A 22,670-nucleotide genomic window follows, 5' to 3' on the forward strand; every position below is an offset into this window, starting at 1 on the left:
CAGATGGTTGACCTTCACGTTAGTCGTCACCTTGCCGTAATAAGTTAAGACAGACTAGGGGCTTGTTCTTTTTAAAAGGAGCTGAACCGGACCACCTCAGGTTAATCTCTCTATAGCCTGAAATGCCCATGAGGGATTAGGCCCAGTGTACACCTGCTGCTGATTTTTAACACACCATGTCTCTAATGTCTCTGCTCTGTTAGGATCTTTCAAGCTTTCAAAATCATTGAGTGAAAGAATATATAAGATATGTAAATTAGTAATTTTTTTATTACTACTAAACCATATTTACCCATAACAGAAATCGTATTTGTTTCTCAACATTGTGTTTTTCACCTGATAATATCTTTAGAAACTTGTTCTTTTATTTACGTTTTATGTATTAAAAACACTTCTAACTGATTCAATGTGCTGGAGCATTGCAGAAAGGCCTGTTCAAAATGTTTCAGATTAAAACCCAGATGCTTGGACTCACTGTCGTGACACTAAAGTAGAATTCACACCAGGAGTGAGACGTCAGCAGCAGTTTAGCCCTGTAGAAGAATCTATCCAATTCTTCTGACACGGCCCAGAATGGTGACAACCCTTTAGGTGGTTTAACATCAGTTCACACTCAAGCTGGAAATTTGACCTGACTTTAACATTTATTTGCACTTTGATTTGCACAACTCTGACACTCTTACATGATTGACATGTGAGTGTGGCCCTTATCAGTCATCAGTTTGCAATGCCCGAATGCTCATATTAGTCAGAAGAGTTCATTCATTCTTGACCACACTAATACTCCAGTAAGATTTAAACACTGCCTTCTCAGAAGGAAGACTATAGATTGGAATTAATTTATGCAGAAAATAAAACAACTAAATTTTACAATGTCAGAAGACAAATATACATTTAAAGTGCAATGCTTTTCTAAACTTTTAATTGATTTAAAAGGATGGCCAGCGTATTTATTGCTTTAATCAATTTTATGCCACAACTGACTGTTCATAGTTGTTCTTATCACTAAAATATAGCTGAGCTGGGTCAATATGGTAATGCTACTGTTTGCACTGTCTAAAATCAAACAAACTGCAGTAAAAAAAAAAAAAAAACACCATCTTCATGAAGAGTTGCATAGTTTTCGCCATCTGAATTTACAGGTCACTATTATCAAGCTATTAGTGTTGGTATTGTTCTTTGTTGCAACAGCCCTCTCGGCAGAAAATTTTGCGGTTGGAAAGCCTGATTGTTTTCCCTTCAAACAGTGCCAAATTTATAAGACAAATGCCTTTGTGGTTTGATAGTAGAGTTGAGAATGTATATTCCGCTCCTTGAAAACTAGCCAAGCTTGTTTTTCTATGGCTCTCTTTTATGTTTCTGGTATACCAGCTGTCAAACAAGTACATGATTACATGTGCACTAGAACCTGTACATGCGGTTATATGTTCTGTGCGGATTTAATTTCACTGAATTGATTATAAATGATTTTCGGTCTCACCACACAAATTTAAATAACACATTACAGACATTTAAATGACCTTGGATGCATATTTTTATTTAATATTAATTTATTTTATACATGCAAATAATATGGAATAATTAATTTATTTGTGGGATAATAGACATGTTGGACCTTCTAAAACTACTATCCCAGACGAATGTTTTTCATCTTCTTTAAATTACCCAGAATTTCATTTTTAAGCTGTAAAAGACTGTATGTTTTTTCGAACACGAAGGACATGTACTCAGAGACATCCTTTCACAACCTGCAATTCCTCTTTACTAATACTACAGCGCATCCTGGCGGCTAATATAGGCAGTGCATGGCTGCGCTCACTGATCCCTCAGCGGCTTCCGTAGGACTTTTCGTAAAGACAGACGTGTATTTAACTTGACAGTGATGTGAGTCTGCGCTCGCTCTCACTTGGTTTCCGTTTGAGCGATAAGTCACTAATGAATTCAAAGGGAGATGTCATCCGACTTAAAGTTAAACTTCGGAAATTGTCAACAATACCCAGTGATGGGTAGCGAATCGGGCATGTTCCCTATCGATCAGGGAGGAGAGTGGGGTAAGACATCTGATTCTTTCTAGAAACACCCACACAAGGAAGCGGGGGGTAGGCACTGTTTAGCGATTTAATACAATAAAACATGTAAAGATATATCACCTATGGCGATTTGTTGTTTTAAAATGACCTCTGCGTAAGTTTGAGGTTGACGTCGTAACGTTTGTTGGTGCGATTTCCAACTTTCGGCTAGCCAGTTAGCATTAGCGTGCTATGGATGCTGAGATGACGTAACATTTTATGTAAAAAGCCAGTTCCTTTTTAGAGTGAAATAAACCGATTAACTGTTACAAACACCCCCTAAATCAGCTTAGTTACTGTGATTTTGTCTGCTTTAAGTTTTTTTTTCTGTAAATGTTTTCATATGTTTTCATATACATATGTACATGCAAACATTTCCATGTACAACATACAACAATGGTTACAATTAGCCACTAAAATTTAACATGGTACTCTTAAGTTTTCAAGGCTTATTTTAGATCCAGATCACGAGTTTTGACATTTGATAGTATCTTTGCTTTCACTTTGATGAAATAAACGTGTAGTTAGATTGATACATATAGTCACCAAGTCAAGATTTATGTGTAGTTTGAAAGATAAATGCGTTACTTTAATACGTATTGACATCCAGGTGAGGTGTATCTTTAGATTAATCATTCAGACCTGTCAGGTGCTGATGTAAATCTTGTGAGGCACTGTTGAGATTAAGCTTTTTTATATTTCCTCAATACAGCATTGCACAAATTTAAAATTTGTTATTTTCGTGCTGTATTTTGCGCTTTCATGAGCCGCTTATGCACACAGTATGCTACTTGTACAGGTGCTAGGAACTGAATCAGAGTTTAATCGCAAGGACAAATGAATCTTTTGTACAGATACACTTTAACTATAGTGCCAGACTTGAAGAAGATGCATTCGTGCCACAGATTACCAGTAGCCCTGAGAGTTGTGAAAAGTGAGAACCTTTAGGATCTAGTTGCAAAACATTGTTGCATAACATGCAAACACATTATGCAATAACAGCAATAACATTATTAGAATGTCATGGTATAACCTTCTATTGTTTATTTGTGAAAATTATGTCAAGTGGCACAGTTAACATGGTGCCTTTTACGTATTGACTATCTCATCAACTTCTCATTTATGTATTTTGTTGTTCTGATTGTGTTCTGTCAGGAAGATCCTGTGTTAATCTTTGAATTGTCAAACTAAGGAGGTAAAAGTTTCTTCTGTCTCTATTACGTTGTTTTATCAGTATCTTTGGCTCATAAACATGAATATATAGATCAGGCCGGTGCACATTAAGAGAACTTATTGAACATTAATCTTCTATACAATGGTATGGTCGAACACATGATGGCCTTCATAGAACCTCTGCTGCATTTCATACGTAATCTTTAAACTGATCTAGTCACTTAAAACATCACCATATTTCTTTCAATGCAATTTCTGTCCTATTTTACAGATTGATTTGACATTGTGTAAAAGTTGTGTTACTAGTAATCTGCTTATAGAAGCCATGTCAAAATCATCACTCTTTCTTCCAACATCAATAGATAAAATTCCTGTTATGACTGAACTGATCTGACCAATATGTCTGTGTCCTTATCGCTACATAGATCTTAGCCTGTTTGATGAACTGGATGACCTGGGGGATGCAGATGAGCTGCTTGAGGCCCTCGAAAGCGGTGCCTATGTGAGTATCTACAGAGTTGATCTAGTGATGACGGTGTATCACTTTCAGTCAAGTAAGCGCACGTTTTATGACATGGAATCAACAATGCAGACTTAGAAATGGTCGCAATTTACATTTGATTGAAATATATTTCTTCATGAAGTTAATTTTTTGGGTAAAAAAGATGTTTTGGGTTCTCAGGCAAATGAAGGTCATCTGGATTTTGATATCGATATTCCTCCTTGGAGTGAAGTGGACACAAGCAGCACCTGCACAGGTACAGCCACCGAAGTAATATTTTTTGTTTGTCTTTAGCTTCCATTAATGCAACATTTATTATATTACGTATAATTAGAAATCTTATTTGTGAATTAGATTTTTTTTATGATGGAAAAAAAAAAGATTTAGGGGTATTTGTTTACAATATATTGAATTCCACTTTATTTGGCTTGGTGTTTAACTTTGTTTAGGATGCCAATTTTGTTTTGATTTTATTGTTCTTATGGCATAGCATGGTATGCAATGTAAAATTAGGAAATAATTGGTATGTTTCAATATGTCCATGGTTGCCCAGTATAGTGGCCATTCTTCTATTTCTCTTCTTTGCAATCCTAAAACCTTTTCATTTTGATCCCAATTTTGCTTTGAGAGCTTTAATATAAGCAGATATAGGAACGGCATTCAAAACATTTCTCTAGTGTCTTTGCAGTCTTGGTTATTATTTATATTTACAACTTTTTTGATGGTATTGTGCAATACATTTTCAATAAAGATCCCATTTCCGAGTTGGAAGGATTATGGTTCTATAGATTCCTTGATTCTATAGAATCAAAGTTCTAGTGATGACTTTAATTCTATAGATTTTGAGGGCGAGGATGTAAAAGATTGCAAAAAGTGAAGGTCACTCTGTTACTAAGCAACATTTAAAAAGAAAATGAAGAAAATCGTTGCAATGTGTTTTAATAATATAAGAGTGAAGTTGCATGTTATCATAATTTTGTGCATGAGAGATGTGACGGTTTGAGGAGAGGTTTTGGGACTGTGCTGCATGATTTTCCATGTTAATGACTTGATTGTTTGTGTCCCTGTCTTTGTGCATCCAGATGGTGAGGTGAATGTGGACTCTCTGTCTCCTTCCCACACGCTGAGCTCCGTCCCCTCTCCTGCTTCGGTGGAAGCTTTGTCTCCATCGTCCTTACACGTAAGAATCTGTCCTCAAAGCTTCGCCCTTCCCCAGCTTTCTGCATTTGAATTTGGATTTCCAATGCAAATTGTTTTACAATTGTTTCGGTTGTGAGCATTTCCATACCTAACCATCTCTGTATCCACTTTCCACAAAAATAATTATTTTGTTTTCCTCCAGATGTGGATTGAATATTGATGGGTAGAATAATATTTAAGAAACTTATTAATACAATCTGTAAACACCTTGTCAGATTAATAACGAACTGTCTGTATGAGCTGTGGGCCAACCACTCATTAAAAAAAAGGTGCCAACAACTTCAGACACATTAGCATAATTTAGCGGGCAGATGTTATCACAGTGTGTCAAAACAAGGGCAAGGGTTACAGTTTTTCTTTTTTTTTTTTGCCCAACAGTCGGTACACACTTGTCTGCTAATTATACTGACAATTCAAGGACGCACATGTCAGCTGGGAGTATTTGAAAAGCCACTCATATTTTATTAATGCGCCACAAGTTTGAGATGCATTAGTTAGAACTGACTTTATGCTTTGTATCATGTCCAAAGAGTCAAGCATGTTTAGCAGTAGAAGCAAATTACTATTGTTGGTGCTGCTTTCAGTTTGTTTGTAGAAGTCTGTTCAGGTCTTGTACTTAAAAATAACTGTTGCTAAATTGTTGCAGAGATCTTACATTGTATCTATTTCTCCATGCAGGATGAGCCATTGTCCCCTCAGTCACGGCTTTCCCCAGTTTCAGTTTCGTCCGAGTCCAGTGGTTTTTCTGAAGTCTCTCTGCCACCCAAGAAGGTTGCAAAGAGGAGCACTCAATGGACAAGAGGTAGCGAATGTTTAAGGCTTGCATGCACAAGGTCATTTTAAATGCTTAAGAGGAGAATGGGGAAGCAGATTAAATTAAAACAATAAATACATTAAGAGAATAATAGAAAAATATTGAGCTACATAAACCACTTCATCAAAATAAAAAAAATATCCAAGACATAATGACAAACAGTTTCACTTTTAACTGTAATTTGGTGTAAACAGTAGTTTCAAGCTCTCATTTAAAGGTGAAAATAGTTTCTGCACATTTCTGGTTGTTGGGATTTTGTTCCAGAATTTAATCTCATAGAAAGTAAATGTGGTCTTTGTTTAGAAAAAAATGTCATCACTTCTTAACCCCTTAACTGTTACCCTAAAAACACTTACATGCAAGCCAATGGGTCCATGAGGAAAGCAGTATCCTCATGGTGGTTGAGGGGTTTTAAACCAAAAACTATCATTTGCCTTTTCTACCTTTATACCCGAGAAAACTCTGACGACTTCTTGTTTTTATGTACAGGCTGGTAGACACTGTACTGTCACAGAAATAGCAAGCTGTTTTATTTGAATAATTTAAGAGTTATAATGCTACATAATAAAAAAATGTGACTGGCTATATGGACATGGAACAAAAGTGCCATCTCAAGCAACTCCGCAAGTGATGTTTGCTAAGATTTATAATTATCAGGTGGTACAAAGCACACTTAATAACAAATTTAGTGTTTGCCTGGTGTTGACCAGCTAAGCAGCAGGGAGCTCCAGTAATACCAAAATAGAAGGTTTTAACGTGTAAGGCAGCTTCTAGTGCTAACATTTTTTATTTAGCAATTATTCCACCATTGTCTATGGTTGTTTGTTATTCTCATTAAAGAATAATGAGAATAACAAACAAATGAACTGGGGGCAGTTCATTTTGACAGTTGAACTGCCCCCAGATATTATTTTAACTGTAAATTCAAATTTCCTGGCCTGGGCTAAATCCAGTTCTTTTTTTTTTTCCTTTCGTATCTTGTTCGTCCAAACCCTTGCAATTGAAATGTACCAATGCCACAGCTAAACCTGCTCAGCCTGTAAAGAGGTCAATTCAGATGGGCTCACAGATCTCCATCCAGCCCAGACCATTGATGGCAGCCATGCCTTTGGCTTCAGCAGCAACAGCAGCTTCTTTGCAGCCCAAGACGATAATCATCCAGCCTCTGCAGACCACTGTGCTGCCTGTTGTCAAGCCGGCTCCAATCAGCATCCAACCAGCACCCCCACCAGGTCAGTTCTCACACTGCATAAAAGATTATTTTGTTGTGCTCTGTATTCCAATACCACACCTTACCAAGAGGTCAGGTCTCGTATTCTGTTATATTTTAGAAATATTAATATATTTATTGTTCGCCTTTGCCAATTAATTCTGTTTAATTTAAAAAATAAAAAAAAATGCTGTTTTTGATGAAGCCAGCAGGTGGCACTGTGATCTCAGTTTTTTTCTCATCAGTGAACCTTACTTACTTCATTGGAAAACAGTGAATAAATATGATTTTTAGGTCTTGAACACCCAAAATGTTTAAATATGACATACATTTTATTGGTATACTCAGGCAACATGAACATGGAAGTAAAATCATAAACATTGCTCAATATGTTGAGCAATGTCCTAAATATCCGAATATCCGCTGAAGTTTGTGGTTTTCATTAAAGTCATCAATGATTTTTTTTTAATGTCTTTTGCTGGATTTGATTTGGAATTTTACATAAGAACCATGAAAGCCAGAATAAATACTTATCTCACCTCATGGAGCCCAAGTGGGTGGGATGGATGACCTTTGCTAAAGTGCATTTGAACTTCTGGCGTGTTTGCCTGGTGTTGACCAATATCTTGAAAAGTTTAGGACAAGACATCCTGACCTAGATCGAGTCACAAGATGGGAATCCAAGCTGTTTGTTTGAAAATCTGGTCTGTGTTTTATTTACCTGGGTAGTGCCATTTCATTAAAAAAGTAATGAACTCTTTTGAGTCTGATCCATGGACAGTCTGTCTATTCCCACGCAAACATATGTACTCATTGCTTTCTTTTTATTTCATTCTTGTAAATTATTCTCACAGATGGCGAACGTTTGTTCTGCTGGCAAATTAGAGATTTGTTCACAAATCTAGTAAATGCTTTCACCTGATTAACACTGACGGAATTAAACATTAAGTTTGCTGGGTCTGTTTGGGTAAGAGTTGCTTTCAGAATTTCGTACTCAAAAGTGTTGGGCTCACATTAGTGAGCACCAGATATTATTGTGTTTTTGGTTCTTTTTTTTTTTTTTTTCCCTTTTTGGGCCCATGTTTGTGTGAGTTCAAATACATAACTCACGAGCCTCTCAGTTTGGAATGTGGACGTTTAAAGGCTCGGGTCACCGTGCCAAACATCTTCACCACCTGTACTTTAAACATCTAGCGCCAGGTTGAAAGTAAATGGGTAGAACACCACAGGCTGATGGGATTTTGAGAGACTTGAGCTGTATCAGATGTAGGTTCATGCTTTTAAAGCAGAAACTTGATAAAAACTTTTTTTCATAAAAAAGGACGCTTGCAAGTTTGAACTTTTTCAATTCTTTGAATTTCTAAATTATACAATAAAAGTTTCACAGCAGTGAAAACAAAACCATTAATGTATATTCCCTTTTCATTTGTTTTTTGGCCCCCCTTAACTTGATTATGTTTTTTTTGTTTTGTTTTCTCCTTGCTCAAACTCTCAACAAAGTAAAAGTAAAAAATAAATAGGAGCCTCAGTTTGATATCAGATTATCTGGTGCTTTTATGTCAGGAACTCAAAGTGTTGGACAGCTAAACATATTTAAAATGCATCACTGCCTGTTTTACCGTTCACTTCTTGCAAGACTGTATTTGAGACTACTGACATAATTCTGTTAATCTGATAAATCTTAGTTTTTTCTAGAGCTGAAATGTCTTTCACTCTTTGAAAGACAAGTATATCCCCGGTGCAGAGACTGTATTGGCTGCTTGTGCTTCCTGCTGCATGAGGAGCAGGAGAATCACTGGCCATAAATTATTTGTCAAACAAAGCAAAAAGTTACTTTATAACGCAGACCAACTCAGTCTGTAAGTTTAGTTCACACAGCATTAAGTGGAGTTGCATTAAATAGGAGTAATACTATTGCCCATTATCAGTCATATTAATAGAAAAATAAACCAGACTTTATTTTTAGTAAATGTAGTTTTTATGTGTAGAAAAAGTTAACTGCTTTCAGTTGTTTATTACTCTTCATGTTAGTATAGATGAATGTTGGTTTATTTCTTTGGTACAGAAATATTGAAAAGGTTGTTTTAATAACAGAATAGCATATGCCACGTAGTAACTTTTCCTAAAATTAGTCTTGAACCACCCGTGCTATATAATTTATTCGAAAAATGTCCAATAGAGAGGATAAAAGCAATGTAAAGATGAGGTCTGGTTTTGCTTACTGTAAGTGTAACTCCACTCACAAAGTTCACACTGTGTAATCTGTTCCTGACGATGCTGTACAGCAATGATAGAGCAAAGCTTTGGTGTTTACAAGCTGTGACTGAAGTTTGTGGCATACTTTTAATCCTAACAACAATGTTAAAGATAGACTACTTATTATCAAAGATATCCAAAGTGAAGCTCCCTGTGAAGACAAAGCGTCCTCTGCTTAGTTATGCGGTTTGCATAACTGTAATCTAATTACTGTTCGTGAAACTCCAAGTCATACTCACCTATTCATGTAATCACAGTGTGTTGGTTGTTCTGTAAACATATGATTACAGTAAAGCTTGTAATTTAAAAGACACACATGCTCTGTGTCTTTCATTCAGGGAGTCCTATAGTGCTGTCCCAGGCGAGCCAGCTTCTCCACATCCAGACACCACAGGCCGTCTCTGCTAATGTGGTTGCTGTGCCAACACTCAACCAGGACAAGCATGTTCCAGTAGCTGCTCCCCCGCTGGTTTCTGTCACGCTTCGAGCCCCTTCCTCAGACGACGACGTAAGTCAATTAACGTTGACATGTCAGGAAACGGAACATATACTCCTGTTTTAAGAGCTTTTGGAGACTAATAATTAACACTTTTGTTGTCACTATCATGGTTTTGATTGACTAAAAACAGTCAAAGTCCTGAACTGTTTTGTGGAAGTCAACAAGATTAGTGCTGCTCCAGCTTCATTCCAATATTGAAAAAAAAAGTTATAATATCAGCGTTATTTGAGAATATTGTGCACACAAACATTATGGACTCTCACTTTAGACATTTAAAATATACATATATAAGACGGCAAAATTTTATTTTGTCTTCCTTGTAAATATGTGTTCTCCATTGTTTTTTCAAATGAGATGGAAGACATGGTAGATTGAGTGCAATAAGCATGGTATTGATCAGGCACTCTGAATGTTGAGTAAACATAGAAGAATGCCTTTCAAAGACACATATTCACTTCACCAGAAGGTAACAGGAAGACAATGGATGGATGGATATTTACTTCATTATATTTTTAATCTTCCTTTCAAAAACTGTGGTTTTGTTTTTATTACACAAAGCCACAGTTGGTGCACTGCCCTCTAATTGTTCTACTCTTTATAACATTATATCTAACTCAAATATAGGTTTAGCTATAAACTAATAAATAGTTTATTTATATTTTGTGGAGTTAATATCTTTTAGTGCTATCAAACTTCAGAAAGTACTTATAGATGCTGCTAAAAAAGATTTAGCATTTAGTAACATCAGGTGCATGCAGAGTCCTACTGCTCAACAGAAATGTTATTGGCTAAACAAAAATGGTAAGACATTACGTCTCAGTTTGTGTATTTAAGATGCACACATGGCTCCATTTTAAATCTGTTTTTGTGGATCGGTGCGTCTCTGTCTCGTTTTCTCCCTCTGTCAGATAGTAGCTATGCAAGCAAGTTTAAAGATTGTAGCTCAAAGCCGTTTCCTTAACATTAGTCTGCCAGATAATTATTTCATTGAATATATAATGCCTTCAGATGTTATTTATGTATGGGCATGCAAAGGCATGTGCATGTGCACTTTCCTGCAGCTGCACGAAATTATAGCTCACACAAAAATGCTCACTTACTATGTAATGGATGACATTTTGATTGTCAAGCTCACACTCTGACTGGATGGATCAAGTCCAATCCAAACTCTGTCTTTGGGACCCTTTTTCTTGTATTTGCTTTAATTTCACAAATCGTTAACTTTTAAGTTGTGTTTAATATGTGAAAATAAAGTGCTGATGGAAAGACACTTATATATATATATACATTTTAATGGTGGTGATTGTGTTTTTCCACATGGCTAGACAAAATTTATTACATTTTATGGACCATGGCTGTCAAAGTAGACACTAATGACTTCAGCCCAGGACCATTTTATTATTTTGAGACCCTAATATATATAAATATTGTATATATAATATATATTGGTGCTTCATTTTCTAAAAATGAAGCACCAAAACTGATGTTGAAAATAGGGAATGTAAACCTACAAATTAATTTTGTTTGCCAACTGATTTGTGATTGTAAAACAAAGAAAATACTTTTCTTTGTAACAGTTTGTACCAGAGACCAGTTTTTTTTTTTTTTTTTTTTATATTTGGCTTTCTTAAGGCTTTATAGTTGGTGTTTTGGTATTGGTAATGTCTTGCAGACACACATAATTACCTAGTGATATTTTCAAATTTCCTGTGAACTTTAAACATGTCTTCACTGAAAAATGTAGTAGGCTGCTGGATGACTGCCCTATCAACCCTACCACCGGGCTCACCAAGTTTTCTGGGGGAAACTCTGCAATACGTAATCAATTTGATGGATGTTTTGATAAACATTTTACAAATTAGATTTGGGTCACAACAAGCTACTGTTACTGAATAAGACTGCATTGAAAAAGATTCAATTTGTACAGAAAAAAAAAAAATCTTGGAACATGGTGCAAATTTATTGTTTTGTGTTATATTCCTAAAAAGCAAAACAAAACTAAAACAAATTCAGTTAATATCCAAACTGGCAGGTCAGAGCTCAGGTCAACCTGCCAGGAAAAGCCTGATCGGTGCGTCCCTTATTTAAAACCGTGACAGACACTGCAGGGTGCAGAGCTACGTTCATTTTGCCATCACGCACAGTGAGGAGGTTGCTAAGAGAACTAAAAAAAAAAAAACAATTTCTAAAATTCTCTAGAGAACTATTGCTACTGCAATAAAAGATTAATTTATTTTATGGGTCTTTACATATTTTTACCAGGGGTGTTAATAAGTTCGGAGGGTGCTCTATGTCATTTATGGAGAAAATGACATGGTTATTAGCCTTTTATGGAACAATAATGTTCCACGGATGATTTACCTATTTTTTTCTGCTTTGTTTATTACGTTGCCAATAAGTGTAGCTGAAGTGGAGTGAAAGATTCAGACAATATGTCTCCCGCTCAGATTCACTTAACTCCACTCAGCTGAGATTTTTAGGGATTTTATGATGCTGCGTTTCAGCAGCAGGGACTTTTGCAGATAGGCAGCATGTGAAAAAAAAAATGTTGGTGTGTTCAGTTTGTGATGCGTCTTTGCGGTTGTTTATTTCACATTTTTCTGAACCCTTCAGATTCTTCTTTAAGACTTGTTAGTTGGGTTTTTCTACTTTTTCATCTTAGTTATTTGTTTCTGTTGTGCAGACCTGAAGTTTAATGACAAATGTCACTTTTATTGTGCACTTAGAGCTTTTTTTTCTCTCTTTTTTCCCCACGGCATTGTGTTTTTATTTCTTTTATTCTTTGGCCTGTTTTATGGAAAAAACAAAACAGGAAAAGAAAAAAAGCTGTAAATTAAATAAGATCTATTAAAAGCTGAAATATATATCCAAATTTCTCCTTATTATCGTTGTCTAAAGCTGACTTGTGGGCCTGATGCATGTGAAAGGGAATACCTTCAGTTATGACCTAATGCTTCAGTATTTTTGTTTTATTAGTCTGGGCAATTCATCTTGAGCCTAACAATGCGAGAACTTGTCTGGTTATTGTGGGTATAATTAAGCGTGGAGACACACTTTTCCTGCCAAATCTAGAGAATGATGTGAAGGAATTTCAGACTCTAGTGGCCAAAACAAATACCAAATTGTGACGGTAGGGTCAATAACATCTGCAATAGGGGGTTTCAAAGAGACGGTCTGAGTTCCTTAATTGTGAGGGAGGGAGGAATGCTGGGTACACTTGTTAATTCCCAAAGGAAAGTCGTGGAAGTTCATAAAATAAGATGTTAGATTTAAAAGGTTTGTTGAATGTTTAACAAAACAAATCAAGTCTCATAAAATCTGTCAAAGATTTCAGCTGGTGGCAGTTTAAGCAAATGCAGTGATGTCAGTGAATGTGGAGTCAGAGCCTGAGGAGGCGATTCACGCTGTGCGAGAGTGTATGCACTACTTGCGTCTTCAGCAGCTGTGCTCACACGCTTCAGCTTGGCTGGCTGCTGAGATTGTAAAATAACTCCTAAAGATGACATGCGTGAGCCAGGTGCTGCTGCTGCAAGTTTTGTCTTCAGTGAGCCCATGGATGTCACTGCTCCTGTTTAGTTTAGGGTTTTTTTTTTTTCCATTACTGTTTTTGGCCTGGGTGTGCAAACGGCTGCTAAAGATTACACGCTTCAGGCAGGTGTCATGCAGAACGGAGCCCTTTGCGACAGCTGTAAACAGCTATCAGGGGATTGGGTCAGTGTAATGTAATGGACTGCTACACAACCAAGGATTATAATGTGCGGGTGTTCTACAGCAATGGAGACAAGCTCAGATTGAAACTCGTGGATGCAAGAAATCCTCCCATCATTTGAAATGAAGTTGACTTGAGATTATGTTGAACAATCGTGAACTGCTAAAGAGGCATTATTTGTGTTTTCCAGGGACACAGCGCCATTTTATAGCACAGTAACTATGTTAACTTCAGTTGTTATAGAAATGCTATATGTCAAATATTTAAAAGAAGTTTTACTTTGTAATTTAACGGCTTAAAATTGTACCTTTTGTCTCTTAAAAACTCGTGCTCTCTCTGAAACTCTGCCTTCAGGAAGTCATCACAACAGCGCTCCTCTATTAACGTTTTAGCTTCCTCTTTACACCAAGAAGCAGCTTGTATAAGGAGCTTACCAAATATGCAGTTGCATCAGGTGTATGTTCATTTCTGCTGGCTTGTCTCAAGGAGCTGAGTAGGGATATTGGGGGGCAGAAATGCTCTGTGAGACTGAAACTTGGAAACTGCAGTTCTGAGAAGGAACTAGGGCCACCCAGGCTTTGTGCACAGCTGAATGGTTGCTATAACAGATTAGAGGATTTCTCATCCATGAAAGAATTAAAGCAACATTCCAGGTATGATTCAGATGAGGAAATAATATTATAGCAAGGTGTAAAGCTAAAAAACCCCACAGTTTCCATAATACTGCCCCAATAAGGAAGCTTATTCTTTATATCCAGCTCCATAGTTTGAACATTATTTTTTCACTTTTATCAGCTACATGTTTAAAAACAGATTTGTAGTACAAATAGCTGTCCATATAATGAGAAAACTATATGATTACCAAAAATATATCATGTTGCTTACATAATTTAAATTACAACATAGTAGGTAAACATGGTAAACGTTAAACTAAAGTAATATTCAATGGAAAATAAATGGTGAGAAATGCACATTAACAGCAAAATCTTCAAACTTGTCACTTGTTTTGTAAATTGAAATTTCTTTTGATTTGGTTTCAGGTTTAAAGCTGGAAAGGCATCAAGCTGAGATTATTATTTGTGAGATTTATTGACACTGGGTAAAAAATATTTGATTTCCAGTTCCCAACACAGGCACCGGTCACTACCTGTCAAGTGTGAAATCTTCCGATCCTGGTCACCAGCAGAGTGACCAATCTTGATGCAGCTCATTTCCCTTCTCAGTGACCCTTGAAATCTTGAAAAAAGGAAGCTCCTAAGAACTTAATGCTGGGAACTGACTCCCATTGTTTTACCCTCGACAACTCTTCCTTTTCTGTCTTCACCTGCATTCATCTGTTGAGAAGTTGAATGAACATCAGCCCTCAGAGAGGAAATTGACTTCTGGCATTTCTCACATAAACACACACAGACCTCCTCAGTATACTCTCTAAAGTTGGCCACTGTATCTTAGAACGTTTCCAAGCATATTCCTATTCTTGTTGACTTTTCTCACCGTCACAAAAACCAACCTTGAACCCGCATTGGAACCCTTTTTAACCTCTTCACAATTCCCAGGCTCTTTATTAAAACATGCCTCGTTCTGTCCCAAATTCTACACCTCGTTCTCATTGTCGAGTCAATATAAAACTCCCCTCCGGCTGATGCCCTGGTAACCGCTTGTAGCGTTCCCAGGCTGGGGCTGATGGCACGGCTCCCGGTTCTGGGCTAAGAGACACAGGGGTTTCTCAGGAAACAGAACACAAATACAGAAATACAAATAACATAATCGCCATCGGAGCTGGAAGGCCTGTGTTCAGAGAGGCTGACCCTGAGGAAAGTAATTCCTTTGGAAAAATAAAAACTCCTGCACATAGGTGGCATGGACAGGTACTCCATTCCCTATGAGCTCTTTGTAATTTATGCACTATTTAGGTTTGGATGCAGTGACTAGATTTCACTTCTCTTCTCATTGAGGTGAAGGAGAAAGAGTTGCGAGGTCTGGCGTACGACTGAATAATTCATTAATTCATTGTTATGCATTCTGTATTTTTACGTTCGTTCCGACCAACAGAAGTGAAGCCCGGCCATGTCTCAACTCCATCCAGACATTTAGGACACATACAAATTTAGGATGTTTATGTGTCTTGGATGTAAGCCCAGTCCTTCCCGAGTCACACACTCCATAAACACATCCTTTCTCACATTTGAAACAGTCATCACAAATGACCTCCTGACTTCTGAGAATCTGTAATAAATATATTCATACCAAAGTACAGCTGAGTGTAGTAGGGCTGTCTCTGGGACAGTTAAGGCTGGGATTTGTTTTAAAGGGTTCCATGACACAAACACAACTTGAATTTGAGTGTTTATTATTGTATCTCTGTGATAAATGGAAGTGAAAACAGATGTGATACTGTTGAGTCCATTTTCCTCTTTTGGGTCTGCTTTTCGTCCAGTACGCTCTTTACTAAAAATCTATTTTTTGTCTTACCTTGTGCTTTGTACATGTCTTGTAATATTCTATTTTTCTTTTCTTTTTCTGATCTTTTATTTACCACCCTTTTCAAGAGAGGGTACTCGAGCATACATTGTAGCTCCTATTTGAAATAAAAAAAAGTTATAAACACTGATGCTAAACTGATGTACTTACCTTAGTATAATGTTTTTTGGCATGTCAAAATGAACAGATTTTTATTTAGACAAAATCTGTCTAAATTTTGTCGTGTAGACAGATTTTTGTCTAAATGACACAATGTTGTCCATGATTGTGCAGGGCCAGGTTTGCTTCGAGGTCATGGAAGACGTGGAAGAACATGCTCTGATAAAACTGTTTCCTTCCAAGGCTCTAATGTACATTGTTGCATCACATGACATACATTGAGGATTCTGGCTGTACCATGTCAACATGTAAAAAAATTCACCAGGAGTGAAATAGTCGTGGGTGTCACTGCACGTCTTCGATTAAAATGGGCAAAACATAAACACAACCTTTAAACTTGTGTTCCTGTCTTTGTTGCGCTCTCCCATCAGTCCAGGCTGTCCCAGAAGCAGCAACGCATGATAAAGAACAGGGAGTCGGCATCGCTCTCTCGCAAGAAGAAGAAGGAGTATCTGCTCTCACTGGAAGCTCGTCTGAAAGTTGCGCTGTCTGAAAACGAGGCGCTCAAGAGTGAGAACGGCAACTTGAAGAAGCAGCTGGAAGGCCTGCTGAGTCAGGTGAGAAATATTTTGAATGGGGCCTCAGAAGACAATGAGTCGGGACAAAATGGTGTACTAACATAAAAGTAATGTTTTTGCAGAACTCAGTTCTTAAAGCAACCGCACCCAAGAGGAGAGCGGTGTGCCTCATGGCGGTTCTGGTGTTCCTGGTGCTAAATGTGGGACCAACAAGGTGAGAGTCGCTCTGTTGCCATTTACGCTCTACGGTGATTTAATTTGGTGGCTGAAGTTTTGTTTGAAACTAAAGGAGAGCTGAAGATGACAAATTTTGTTGCTGAACAGTTCCAAAAACCACCGCTAATTGTAACCTTGTAAATGTTTTTAATTAACGGAGAAAGCCAAACGGGAAGCCCCATGACTAATTGTAAGATTCTTCCTCATGTTGGAGGTTTAACAGAACAAGCCAGCTGAAAATGGTATAAAACAATGAAGTATTTTATTGCTTTTTGTCTGCACAGGAAACCAAATGTTTATGGTTTGGTCATAAATAAACATGTTAAGTTAGCACTGACGTTGACTTTATCTCAATAATTCTTCATTGTTGCAGTGACTGGCATTTAGTTCGGTTGAAGGTGCAAGTCTGGTCTCATTCTTGTTTCATGTGCTATAATTGGGAAGGAAATTATTGGTAACATGCCCGCGCCCTATTCCTTTGTTGTTCAGACAGTTTAAACAAAATCTTGTCTAATGTGTAATGATGGTTCAAAACTGGTTTGTTTTTACAAAAGTCAAAGGAAGACAGAGCCCAAACATCTAAAACAAGTTTTATGTTGCAATTTTTCTTATTTTGTTTGTAATAACACTTGACAAATTATAATTTGAACTAAAAGCCTAACAGGGATTTAAAAAAAAAAAAAAAGCTTTGTTACTGCCAGTAGATGGAGAAATTGTGTAATTCCACAAACTAAAACTCAGCCTCCATCTCCAACAAAAACATCAGATTCTGTTTTCATTTTACAAAAATGTTTTCTTTTGGGAATAGCTTTTTCCACAAAGATGTAAGCATGACTTGTTTGGAGAGATGATATGCTCTGCCTACTTTCTGAGCTGGGAAAATGCTCTTTTGGTTGTATTCTAGTTCTCAGTAAAGAATAAGTTTTCCTTTTCTCATCTTAGCTGAACTTTTTATACATTTGATATATTTTATTTGGATTTTGTCCCATAGACCAACACTGTGTGGAGCACATAAAATTAAGACAAGGTTTTAATTTTTTTTTTTTTTTACAAATAAAGTGTTTACAAATAAAATTTTTGTATTTGTTTATTTTATTCTGATCAATTAAATCTCAGAGCAAGCGGCTGTCTTCATCGACCACCTAATTTGTGTGCCTTTTTTACAAGACCGCAAAAAAGAAATTATTTTATTATTTTAAAGGAAGCCATAAAAAGTCACATTTTACAGTCAACAGGACATGACAAATGTGGAAAAAAGTGACCCCTTTTTACCCTCTTTACTTGTGTAGAGTATGCTGCCTGTGGCAGAGAAAACGTATCCTCCCCATCACAGTGAACAAACCAAAACAACTCTAAGAGCTGGCAGCATCATTGCCAAAGGTTTTCTATTAATACTGCCCTGAATTTAACTTCCTTCACATTCCCACTGAGCCAAGTGTTGACTCCATGAAGCTAAAATATACTGCCCAGCACACTTTTTCATTTATTTTAATGAAATGTTTTATGTTTATGAATCCTTTTCATTCCACTTCCAATTATGATTTAAACTGTGTTGGTCTATGACATCAGCTCGCGATGTAAAACATTGCCTTTTTTACTGTCACTCTGTGTCTGAGAGTTTAATGGTGTGACTGTAGGCCCTAACTTGTACTTCCAAACTGATTTTTCTGCAGTTCTCTTCAAAATAATTTATTTTAAAATGAACCCCCGTTGTCATTTTTTCTTCTCTCTATCAAAGATTCTTATTTATCCTTTACTATGATAAGCAAGGGGCAGTTTAAGATTTAAAAAATGTATCCAAGTTTTTCCACATCTTCCTGACTGTCTGTGTCGTGGTCAGTTTGTTTCAGAGGGGCTCCTTTTCCAACCTCGACGTTGCTCCCATGCATCACAGTGGCAGACACCTCCTGGATTTCTCCGAATCCGACGTGGTGGCAGGTCCGGAGCTCACCAGCACGCCCTCAGAGACCCCAGACAGGTGGGTATGGAACTGAACCAGCACAGCTCACGTGTTTGTGCTTACCCAGTGTGTCAGTAGGCCAGGATGCACCTGTGCTTGGGTTCTGCCTCACCCTGTTCAGCTCATTTTTTCCACCTGTAAACACACTGATTAACAACTTGTGTCAGCCTTTCTATTGGCTACAGACCTACGGCAGAACAGCTGGTGCTTGTACTTTGAGTAACAAGGTGGAAAAGTGGACTCACGCCGTGTTTGACGTTTAGCTCTGTATTGTTGATAACAGTCTGTTTTCACAGCAGCCCGTATATTTGTCTTTCGACTTTAAATGACCTGTAGGCTGAGCAGTCACATTTTGGAAATTGCATCAATAACATTCCTTTATTGGCAAACTACCAGAACCTGTGTGCGTTTTGCAAGGTGGTCGTCTAATGTCTGAACAGCATTACCAGCCAACGATGCATGCGAGCTCCCTTGTCACATGTTAATTTAAACTATTCACCAGTGAGTTTTTCTTCAGCATTTAACTGGCTCAGGAAGGAAGACATTAGCCTTTACTAAAGGGATGATGGCACCAAACACAGCGGGGCAACGAATGACACGGTGGGGGCTGCAACATTAATTAAGGTCCTACTGAACTAAAAGGTGTGTGTGTGTGTGCGTGCATGTGTGTGTGTGTGTGTGGTGGGAGGTTAACTTGAGACCCTGAACTAAAAACAATATATGTAATCAGGTCTTAATGATCTGACATATAATCTGCTGAAGCAGTTTCCAAAGCATTTAGAGGCAAAAAAAAAAAAATCTCACATTAGGAAAGCCCAGGAGAAAGATTAAGTTCGTTGCATGTTTTCCAACCTTCCATTTAGGTTGTTTCTGACTGTGGACAGTCACCAACAGCATTTCAACTGTCTGAATCATTTAAACGGTTAAATGATTCAGTCCCAGAGAGGAATCGCAACTGTGATGAAAGCTAGAGTAGAATAACAAATGGAAAATGATGTAAAAGTTTGTGCTGCTAATCACCAGTAAACCCTGCGTCTCTTGGACCATCGTCTTCATCCGTCATCGACATCCTAGGTGCGGCCTGTTGGGTGGCTGTACTAACTGTTTTCTAGCTGTCTCTGGTGCTCATTCATTCAACAATCTCTATATATATATATATTTCAATGTTGTTGCAGATCGGAGGATAAGGCACTGATGGTCGTGAAAAGTCCCGACTTTCTCAGACCTCCTCCCCCCTGCCAGCCTTCTGTCAACAGGACCAAGTGCATTGAGTAAGTATTGAAATATTGTTTGACCTTAAGGTTTTCCACTTTTTTTTTTTTCCCATAAAGTCACAATCAATCAATTCTCACTGATCTAACTTGACAGGTTGGCTCATGAATTGAGGGGCTGGGTCCACCGTCATGAAGTACAGCAGACCAAAACCAGACGCATGAGTAACACCAACCATAAACCCATCAGAGACATCCTGGTAATCCACAATAGAAATGCAGACTTTGCTGGCTGCTATGAGAAAGCCACTTGATACATAATGTTCAAAATTTGTATTGCAAATGCCACCTCCTTTGTAAACCAGGTTGTGATCTGCACTGTTAGGTATTTCTGCAATTTAGATTCTTCCTTTCATCTTCCCCTTTTTCCGCCTCTCATTTTCGGCCAGGATTTAATCCGGCAGCCCTGAGAAAGTAAACATAACACTTCAAGGGGAGCTTTGGGATTAGAGCCCCCCTGCTCTCTTTTCCAACATTTTTCCTCAGAGAGGCGGTAATGAAGTGACTCTGAGATTTACTTGATCACTACAGTCGATTGGTTGTGTTAAGGACATCCTGTCCCAAATTTTAAACTATCTATGTTAAGGCTAGTCTGTGTTTGTGTGGTGGACAGCATTGCTGAAGTTTCTTTCTTCTCTTCTGAAATGTTTCTTGATGTGTCTAGATAAATATTGGAACTAATTCTGTTCATTTTCTCAGCAGAAAACGGACAAAAAGGAAGATGAAATTGTCCAAATTGTCACTGTCCCGTATGGAGAAAACACAGAGAAAAAGTGAGTCTTTTTTCAGAGATGTTTGTTGTTGTGCTTTAAGCTTCTTTTTCTTTTTTTATGATGCAGCTTTAGATGTTAGATTGACATTTTACATCCAGGCAACTCAGAAGTTACCTGTTATTGTCAACTTTTACTGTTTGTTACAATGGACGCTGAGGTTTTAAGGCAAGCAGATCTTATAAATATATCAATATTTGCTAAACAGTGCAAATCGTCACTATCAGGCTCATTCCCTTATGAGTAGAGTGCATGGTTTATCTGCTGAGCAAATACTAGTTTATTTACCCTATTTTTTATTTAGTGATTTAATCAATTATTGGTGCTAATATTGTCTCTATAACCTGTTAACAGAAATTCAGGGAGTGAGCTGCAGGTGTACTACGCACGTCAGCACATCTACAGTGACTTCTTCGATGAGCTCAATCGCCGCCCAGACACTTTCTACGTGGTGTCTTTTCGAAGGGTGAGTTAAATCCTCATCATATGGAAGTAAACTGGCTCACAAGCAGAATTAAATCCACAATTTTTATCTCAACTCGTGCCCATCTCCAGCAGCCTTTGGGCGAGAGGCGGAGTTCTCACCAGTCCATCTCAGATTAATCCTTATCTTCTTTTGTCAATATCATCTCTTAATAGTGATGTGTATTTTGTGATTATGGAAACTCTCTCCTGGTATGGCCAACAAATACAAAGTTTCTAACAGAGCTTTTATGAAGAGATAAAGTTCATTATGGTTTTGCAAAATGAGATGGGGTGTTCTTCCATTCTGGCTTTATTGAGCAAATTTCAGGATTATGTTCTTTTGAAAAGTAAAAGTAAGTAATTGAGAGGAAAACACATGTATTATTGGATATATGTAGTATTTCACCCCTAATTTGGCACATTCACATTGGAGTGAAAAGCAGCCGTGGACCACTAAAGTCTCTTTAAAATGGTAAAACCAATTTGCATCAGATTTCGTCAATATTGATGATCTACAATATGAAACAAAACATAGTTGTTTTTTTTTGTTTTTGTTTTTTTGGTTTAACGTGTAAAACTAGAAGATTCTAATAAATATTGAAAATCTGCTATTATTATATGATCATATTGACATTTTTCAGTCCAAACCCAAATGTAAGTTAAGTTTCTTTACTTTGTCAATTTGTTTGTGTCTCTATTTCAGTGATATGGACATTGCAATATTGAACAATATCTCTAGAAGGTATTCCTTGTGCAGCACAAATTTCTGGGTTTTATTCTAAGAATTAAACGGTGATATCTGGAAAAAGGGTAACATTTAAAAAAATAAATAATACATTTAAAAAAATGTAAATAAAACACTGTGCGTTCTGAAGCCCTTCCAGAAACACTGGAAACTGTGGTCCAGATCAATATGAGAGTTTGATTCTTACAGTGTTTCATTAACTCTTCTTACTCGGTTTATTTGCCTGTATTTCGTTTCCTGAGTCCCAGTGTGTGTATGTGTGTGTGTCCATATAAATATGTGGGCCCTTGTTTTTTTCTGGACTCTGTGATGTTATTACAGAACTGCCAAAGCTCTGGATTAAATTTGAAAGTTGTTTAGATTAGTCCATCCACGACCATGCACACACGTGTTCCTCAAGGTGAAAACATCATGTCGCTCATTATCGCTCGTTCAAGGCCTCTCCAACAGTTGAGGTCCCACAGTTCATCACGTTGTACGAGGGTTGAGTAAACAAATAGTCAATTGCGGGTCAAGTTTGTTGTAGCACCTGCATCTCTGATTCGATGGAAAGTAAAACTCTGAAGAAGGAAGGAAAATATGACACTCGTCCTCTGTCAGTTTCCACATCTGCAGAACGTTTTGCATTGTGTTACCGTCAACGCCTTTATGTA

General features: G+C 37.4%; 1 protein-coding gene across 2 annotated transcripts in view; it reads left to right on the forward strand.

The window, feature by feature from the left end:
• Nucleotides 1–1,856: 1,856 nt before the first annotated feature.
• Nucleotides 1,857–22,670, forward strand: part of atf6 (activating transcription factor 6) — a 30,568-nt gene continuing 9,754 nt past the window's right edge. The window contains exons 1-14 of one of the 2 annotated variants that reach the window (XM_055052536.1): nucleotides 1,857–2,051; nucleotides 3,668–3,744; nucleotides 3,925–4,000; nucleotides 4,827–4,924; nucleotides 5,623–5,746; nucleotides 6,781–6,990; nucleotides 9,563–9,732; nucleotides 16,444–16,629; nucleotides 16,713–16,804; nucleotides 18,647–18,784; nucleotides 19,942–20,037; nucleotides 20,135–20,237; nucleotides 20,737–20,810; nucleotides 21,162–21,273. In XM_055052536.1, the coding sequence (XP_054908511.1) occupies nucleotides 1,952–2,051; nucleotides 3,668–3,744; nucleotides 3,925–4,000; nucleotides 4,827–4,924; nucleotides 5,623–5,746; nucleotides 6,781–6,990; nucleotides 9,563–9,732; nucleotides 16,444–16,629; nucleotides 16,713–16,804; nucleotides 18,647–18,784; nucleotides 19,942–20,037; nucleotides 20,135–20,237; nucleotides 20,737–20,810; nucleotides 21,162–21,273 (1,656 nt within the window). In that variant the 5' untranslated portion in view covers nucleotides 1,857–1,951. The remainder of the gene's footprint in view (nucleotides 2,052–3,667; nucleotides 3,745–3,924; nucleotides 4,001–4,826; nucleotides 4,925–5,622; nucleotides 5,747–6,780; nucleotides 6,991–9,562; nucleotides 9,733–16,443; nucleotides 16,630–16,712; nucleotides 16,805–18,646; nucleotides 18,785–19,941; nucleotides 20,038–20,134; nucleotides 20,238–20,736; nucleotides 20,811–21,161; nucleotides 21,274–22,670) is intronic. The other variant, XM_055052544.1, reaches the window with a different exon arrangement.

The sequence above is a fragment of the Poeciliopsis prolifica genome, unplaced genomic scaffold (genome assembly GCF_027474105.1).
Source record: "Poeciliopsis prolifica strain line A6 unplaced genomic scaffold, Auburn_PproV2 SCAFFOLD002, whole genome shotgun sequence".
Lineage (NCBI taxonomy): Eukaryota > Metazoa > Chordata > Actinopteri > Cyprinodontiformes > Poeciliidae > Poeciliopsis > Poeciliopsis prolifica.